The sequence below is a fragment of the Chaetodon auriga genome, chromosome 6 (genome assembly GCF_051107435.1).
Source record: "Chaetodon auriga isolate fChaAug3 chromosome 6, fChaAug3.hap1, whole genome shotgun sequence".
Lineage (NCBI taxonomy): Eukaryota > Metazoa > Chordata > Actinopteri > Chaetodontiformes > Chaetodontidae > Chaetodon > Chaetodon auriga.
The window spans coordinates 16,792,180-16,799,853 of record NC_135079.1 but is presented as its reverse complement, the minus strand read 5'-3'; the positions used below and the strand labels follow the sequence as shown (position 1 = coordinate 16,799,853).

Genomic DNA, 7,674 nt, shown 5'->3' with positions numbered 1-7,674 from the left:
CAAAGACACTCGCTCGTTCACTCATTCACTTTATCGCCAGCACAAAATTGAGGATTTTGGACGCTTATGAATCATTATCATCGCTGACAGTGGTGTTGCATAATTGCAGTGATACATCTATTAAGGCAAAACGTTGCACTGTGGTGCATTTAGCAACTAAGATTCTACAGCCACGTTTGCAGCTCTGTGAGGCTGTGATTAAGCATAACTGTGCTTTGAGTTAAATGCTAACATCAGCATGCTAACATGCCCACAATGACAATGCTAACATGGTGATGTTTAACAGGTACGTTGTTTACCATGTTCACAATCTTATCTCAGTGTATTGGCATGCTAACATTTGCTAATTGTCACTAAATACAGACAGCTTTGAAGGTATTTAGTCGGAAAAGTATCGGATCATTTTTATTTTTGAACTGATGATGGTGGTAGATGAAAAGTCTGAGAATCACAAATATTACCAAAGTCACAGCAATCCATCCAGTAGTGGGATGTCCGCTCAAAATCTGTGCAAAACTTCATGCCAATCTAGCAAGCGGATGTTGAGATATTTCACAGGAGTGACCTGATGGCGCTAAATTCACAAGGATTCTGCAGACCAATCGATTGACAGACCGACATTATCATCCCTGGAGCCACAATGTCAGTGTGGCTAAAAAGTCGTGTATAAAAACATCATTCTTTGCTCCACGTGAGGGCAGTAAGATGTGCATGAATTTCACACTGAGAGTTCAAGTAAAAAGAAATATGGTGTACTAGGTACCAAAGAAGTGATTAAGTGAATGTTTTTGTCTTCTCATTTTCACTGATCTCCTCTGTGCTTTTTAGATTATTCACCCATGTAAAATCCTTTTCCCTCAATGACTGCAACCATGTCTCCATGTCCCTCTTTTAGACTCTTTTTTCCACAGCCTCCACTCGCTTCACTTCCTCGTGCCATTCACTGTCATTTTGAAAAGGTGTATGTGACTCTACTAGTAGAGCAGAGCCCATTATCGTAAATAGGCCAATAAGTAACTTCACACAACGTGTCTCCAAAGCAAGCACACTCTATATGCAAAGCAGAGGTGCACTGTTAAAGAAACTGGCGCCAAGTGATTATATTTGTAATTTAATTTCCTTGGTCACACAGAGATAAGAGAAGGAAGCGGCTACAGTTGGCTAGGGATGAATAGAGTGATGAGAATGGGACTACAGCTTCATTGTGTGGACTGAGATGTCCGAGACGACACCACTTACGAACAAGGGTACTGGCGGGCAGATATGGTACATACACAGAGAATGACAAGTCTAAACTCAAAGACACAAAAACAATGTTAGTACCAGAGACAGCAGAGAGAGTTCATCAACGCAAAACCTGAACTCTCAAATCGAATCCATGAATCTAAATGCAGCAAAATCAAGAAAGTCTTTTTCCCTGATGCAAGCTCTGTGTCCCCCCGTTGTGTCCTTCTCCTTCGCACTCCTTCGTGAATAAATGTAGTCAGCAGGTCAGTCTGTTTGGGATGTCAGTCACAATGACCAATGGCTCATTGCAAATTCTACAGGCGAGATGAACCGGGTCCCTGCAAGAAAGACGACTGAAGGACACAAGGTGTCCCTCTCCCCCCCGTCCTCTCTCTGGCTTCCCTCCCTCTGGCTGCTTTTTCTGAGATTGTGGGACTGCAGACATCAAATTTCCTGACTTTTCCATTTTCAAAGAGTGTCCACTTATACTGATGACAATGCAGTAGAGGGCACAATGCTGCAGTGGTCAAACTCTGATTTTGACTACATCAGAACATTCAGAGCTATGGAGAGCTGGTGGTGAGCGATGGGGAGGAAGAGGAAAGGTACAAAGTTCATCAAAATCCGCCACCACGCATTGCTGTACAGAATTCAGGGACAGTGTGAAACTATTTTGTGACATGTCAAATCCTCTCTCCCCCTTTGTTCTCTGTTCTCGCCTCCTCTCATCTTTATGTCAGTCTCTCCCCTGCTGCCTTGTCTTTCTGCGTATTTCCTCAGTGTCTTCACTTGAACCCAACAGCATTAACCTGTCAGGAAAGTTACAAATGTTCTGAGTGAATTATGTAAACCACAGAGAAATAAAACTGCAAAAAGCATGGAGTTCTCACTTTATTTCATAATTCATCATGCTCCCAGATCGGGCCAAATAAAACTTGACTTATTAAGTAGTCTGGCACATTCTGGCTCAAAATCCTCTGAAATATGCTTGAGAATATTAATCACTCTTTGTCTACCTCACAAATAAAAATCAAACACACACACACACACACACACACACACACACACACACACACACACACATATATGCATACATGCACAATTTTTTTGTGATTTCATTACTCATCAAATGGGAGCAGCGTCTCCCACATTTCAACAGATTCCACTGCAACAAGCAGAGCAATAGATGTTACACCAGCACCACCAAAAGGAAAAGCAAAAAACTGCAGCTTCTTTTTTTCTTTTCTTTTCTTTTTTTTTTGCTTTTTTTTGCTTGTCTTTTTCTCGTTTTCTTTGCCTCCAAACTTACAGTGCTGAAAATCAGATTAAGGATGCTTCGTCTTGGCAGGCAGCAAGTTTATTTATTTATCTCGATGAACACAACCACAGACACACAGGAGAGAGGAGAAACACACACTTTATACTGAGGGTTGGCGTAGTGGCAGTGCAGTGTAATTAGTGGGACATGGCTGTATAATTGGTCTCTAATTGATATGAAGAGCAGAGGTTTAGTGTCGTACACATGCTGCCAGCCGCAGGCAGGAAGCGCCGGCTCAATCTTGGTGCCATCTTCTGACTGATGTCTCTGTAGCAAATGCCCTTCAACAATCAGCACCCACAATCTCTCTGTGTCTATCAGGTCACCTGTCTATCTGTGTATAACATCTTCTACCATTCATCTGTCATTTCTTCCTTTGTGCCTAAACGCCTCACTATCTCTTTCTTTCTATCTCCACATTGATTTGGCCTGTCAGAGGCAATCTCAACCTTTGGTCTGTTTCTCTCAAGAAGGTGAAAGAGCAGCATTTGTGGTGTTGGAAAGTGAAAAGTGGAGGGTTTGTTTATGAGACACTGGCAGCCATAAAAGACTGCATGCTTTCAATGGCCCAGACAGCTCCTACCAGGGGAAATAAAAGCAACTTTAGGTGAAATCAATTTTAAAAGAACCTTTATTTACAAAAGAAAGTGGGTTACCTGCTCTCGCAGTTTAGCAAATGAGGTTTGAAGAGGCTTCTTTTAAAAATGAGAAAAGAACAATAATAGCAGTCACTGCTGAGAGGCACAGCTGGACGTGAGAGGTCAACACGCAGTGGATTGAATGGATTTGAAGTTTGGATGGGGAAGCTCTTTAGAACAATTCTGTTCATGGATCGTGTGCTGATGCAAGACGACCTTCAAGGACATTCCCCTCATTTACACAGCAATTAAGCACTACCCTGTTGGTAAATTGAAAAAGAGACAAAAATCCTCTGTGGATTTAATAACAAACTCATTACCAGGGCCCAACAGGGCGGAACTGCCTTTTAATTAGAGCAACACCTGATTAACGCCCAATTAACAGAGCCAGAGCCACTTAATTCTCCCCCACTTTGGCAGGTTGAGAGCATAAACATAAGCAGTCCAGGATCGGAGTGCTTCCTCTCCTCCAGGGAATGTGTGAGAGAAAAGTAAATAACGACTTTGGAGGCAGTCTGTTGTGTGGTGGTCCAAATGCTCTGCAGAGCTGGAAAATGCTCGAGGTAAGTGTTTCAAAAGGGAGACAGATGTAGGCCTGGATGGCAAAAACTGCTTCACTACACATCCACTCCTGGTGGGCTGATGTAGGACAACTGTCCGAGCAGTGAACCATCAAGCTGAGCCACAAAATACGAGTTCTTGTTCCTCTCGCTCTCAGATAATACCACACACTTTACCACACGCACAGTGTAGAGGATGCAAACTTAAAAGTTTTAGTGAGCTCTGGGAGGGTCTGGATGATCAGCACAGCACAATCAAACCAAGCTTATAGCTGAACATTCTGTAACTGCTGATCGGTACTAAACTCAGGGATGACTGGAAAAAGGATACCATTCATTACTCATCATCAGCAAACAGGACATTTTTTATAAGAAAACAACAAAGGAACACTGTGCATTTCCCATTAGTATTTGACAATAATCATGATGTCCCCATACATCATTCAGTAAACACTTTCCACAAATAAAACATCTATAAGTAACTGGTTTTCTTTTGTTGAGAACCGTCAAAGCGTTGCATGGTCATCACAAGGTGGCACAATTTAAACATCACTACATTACAGACTGAAGCTTTCAGCTAATGGTACAACAGACTGGGAAAGTGGTGGGATGCTCCAAAAACACCTGTTTGGAACATTTACATTTGACACAGAGATGCAACTCCAAAACTTTGTAAACACAGTTCTACACATCACGTTCATCAGAGAGCAGTTCTCAGCTTCCCAGCCAGCACTGTTGCTCCTTAGTGTGATTTAATTTCATTTCAGTCGATGCTGAAAATTAACCGCAGACTGGATACAGAAGCTTGAGCCTTCAGCCCCACTGAATCCAGCATTCAGGATCTTAATTCCTTTTTCCAACACTGGACTCCAAACACAGTAAATCATTTAGTCTGTTTAGATAAATAAAACAGTGAGAAATTGTTGGTTTCTCCGTCCGTGTAGGTAACATGTAACATACACATTCACATTCATCGTGTCTGTCATGTCCTTATGTCTGCACTCCACTCGAGGGCTGACATATAACTCTGTGGAGACATGTTGCTTTTGCTGTAACCAGAGTGATAGCTATCGCTGAAAGAGTGCTTAGCTGCCTTAAGTTGAGAGGAAATCCGCCATGACTCCACCGCCTTCTCTAAGTCTGGTAGGATGTCTGGCACAACAGCTTGTTCAGCTATAAAGACTATCGGCTCCACAACCAACAGCAGGACCCATCCTAAAGCCCCGAGCCAATAGGAGGAGCCGAGGCTGGAGAAGTCTTGACTGATATCTTCCCGGTGCTGATGGGTGAAAAGAGACCAGCTGAGGAGGAAGAAGAAACCTGTTCGACGAAGGAGAAAAACAAGTCAAATCAAGTATCGTTGAGAGGAAAAGAAAAAAGTCATTAAGGTCAATTATTACATGCCTGGAGCTTTAGAAAAGAGTTTGTATGATAATGAACTGCAATTCCGAGCAAAGTAAAAAGTCTCTTTAAAAACTGCTGCCCTGCAGGGAATGTAAATGAGGAGTACATAAAAGAATTTCTGGAGGTGAAGGTTTGACATGAACTACACAAACCAAAAGGCTACTTGCTGGTTAATTGGACACAGGGCTTTTTTTTTCTACTTTAATGAATATATTAAGACTCCCACAACAATAACAGGCTAATTGTTGTTGTGTGGCTCAGGCAAACAATTGTTTCACATAGTTTGAGACATGCAGCAGTGCTAACCTGTGGGGGCCGTGGTGAGCAGCAGCAGTGTGGTGGGGTAGAGCGCCTGTCCTGCCATGAGGAGGGAGCGAGTGTTGGAGTAGGAGCGCACCGTCTCTGATGTCCAGCAGAGGGCAAACACCAGACACAGAGCGCCAGTGCTCACTGCCATCAGGAAGGAAAGGACTGCAAACACTCTCTCTGCTTCCAAGGCTGGAAGACACAAAACAACAGACACATATTTACAGTGTCCACAGACAGGAAACTAGACTGACTTTGAACTGCCACAGTTACATTCAATTTGTACTCTAAGTGGCAGTGTTGGACCAAGTATTCAGGTAATTTACTCAAGTAAAAGTAGTAATACCACAAATTCTGCATTACAAGTCAAAAACACTTTGATTAAGTAAAAGTATGTCAGTATTATCAGCAATATGTACTTGAAACATGAAAAGTAAGAGCAGTCATTGTGCAGTAAAATGGTCCCTGTCAGTATTTTACTGATATATCTGATGTTTTTAGGAGTAATATTACAGCTGCTTGTGTATGTGTGCGTTGCATTTTACTGCTGTAGGTGTTAAAGGTTGAGCTAACTCTAACTACTTCATATACTTCTCCTAAATAGGTTATTTAGTTTGAGAGGTAGGAGGATTTTCTCGACCCGTAAAGGAACACTTGATCCTTCAGTTTATCATAAGAGTTAGAGATACATGGTTTTCACTGACAAGTACCTCAAACACGTACTTAAGCACAGTGCTTGAGTAAATGTACTGAGTTACATTATAGCACTGATAAGCAGTCAGCATGATGAAGGGAAACATGTTGACACATGCCCCTGACCACAAGTGAAACAAGAGTAAAAGCAAGAGTTCGTGTACTTTTCGGGTGGTTTTCAGGCACATGGAGCTAATTTTACACCACATTAGATTCAATCTGAAAGTGTGTTTGCATGCAAAAACGGCAGTGGGAAAACAACAAACTGACAGGGGGGCTAATGTCTTGTCTTGTCTTGATAAAACAGCCAAAGACAGGGTTCCAGCTGACCGGGATTTCAGCACATTTGCCTTCAGCTAAGTGTGAGAGCTACAAAGAATGCATTTCTCCAGAACAGGAGCGAGCTCCAACTTGTTTAGAAACTCATCTGCAACCCGCTGCATTTTCAAACGCTCCTCCTGATGTTGATGCCCTCCAGAGATTCAGAGGTGTAAAACAGTCTCCCTGAGGCTGACCTCTAGCAGAACCAACTGCCTTATCAGCACAGCGCAGCGCAGCAAAGTCATGTTTATTCCTCATTAAATATGCTGCTCTGCCTCATACATTTCGCTGTATGTCAGTCAAGCCTTTATCCTGACCCTGAGTGACAGCTTTAGAGGGATGATCTGCTGTCTGTGGAAAAATGTCGGAGGTGAATGCGGCTTGTTGCTCACCATTGAAGACGCCTTTGCGACTGGTCTGGTCACTCTTAGTGTTATTCCACTCTGTCCACAGTCCCCTCTCCTTCAGCCAGAACGGTGTCCAAACTGCGTAGCACACAAACAGGCAACCTGCCAACCCGACACAGGACTGAGAGAACCTGAAGCGACTGATGGAGTCCCCCAGCTCCAGCAACTTCATCTTTGTATACCACTGACAGAGAGAGAGAGGACAGAAGACACAGGAGGAAGCAGGTGTGTAATTAGAGTGTGTTGAAGCTGATTAACAGAAGCAAAATCTGTCTCTAAACTAACCTTGTTCAGTTCATATGAAGCAGCTTTAAGAAGGTAGAACTGGAATCTGTTGTCTTACCTTTGTTGTTGCAGAGAACAGAAAGGTGTCAGGAACAAAGCTGAGACATAAGTCTGCGTACACAAAGAAACAACGTTCAGACTACAGGCACGACTCGTGTTTGCTGCTGTACCACTTCAACTGCACAAACACTTTCATAACTTGTGCTACTCATAACCACACGCCCCCACTCGCCGATCAAACCCCTCAGCGTTACTCCGCCTCTGCTGCAATGGAAACTCCCCCAGCCGAGGGCTAAATTTCCCCGTGAATTCTCCACTGTGGTCCACCAGCTCACACTGTAGAGAAAGTGAAAGCGGCAGCAACGGCCATTCAGTGTTTAAGGAAGCAGAAGTTTGTTTGTCTAGCAGTAAGCGACGAGGAATAAAGATTAACTGCACGTTAAAGGGAAGTCAAAAAGTCTAAAATCCCCTGACAGTCCTGAGATACTCTGCAACCACTCTGACATTTGTTTATA

General features: G+C 43.1%; 1 protein-coding gene across 1 annotated transcript; it reads right to left on the bottom strand.

The window, feature by feature from the left end:
• Nucleotides 1-2,570: 2,570 nt before the first annotated feature.
• LOC143322339 (uncharacterized) lies at nt 2,571-7,379 on the bottom strand. The gene is made up of 4 exons (XM_076733472.1): nt 7,218-7,379; nt 6,860-7,058; nt 5,454-5,645; nt 2,571-5,063 (listed from the first exon to the last, which is right to left on the bottom strand). Exons 2-4 carry the CDS (start codon nt 7,044-7,046, stop codon nt 4,726-4,728), a joined length of 717 nt encoding a protein of 238 aa, XP_076589587.1. The 5' UTR covers nt 7,047-7,058; nt 7,218-7,379; the 3' UTR covers nt 2,571-4,725.
• Between the last annotated feature and the right edge of the window lie 295 nt (nt 7,380-7,674).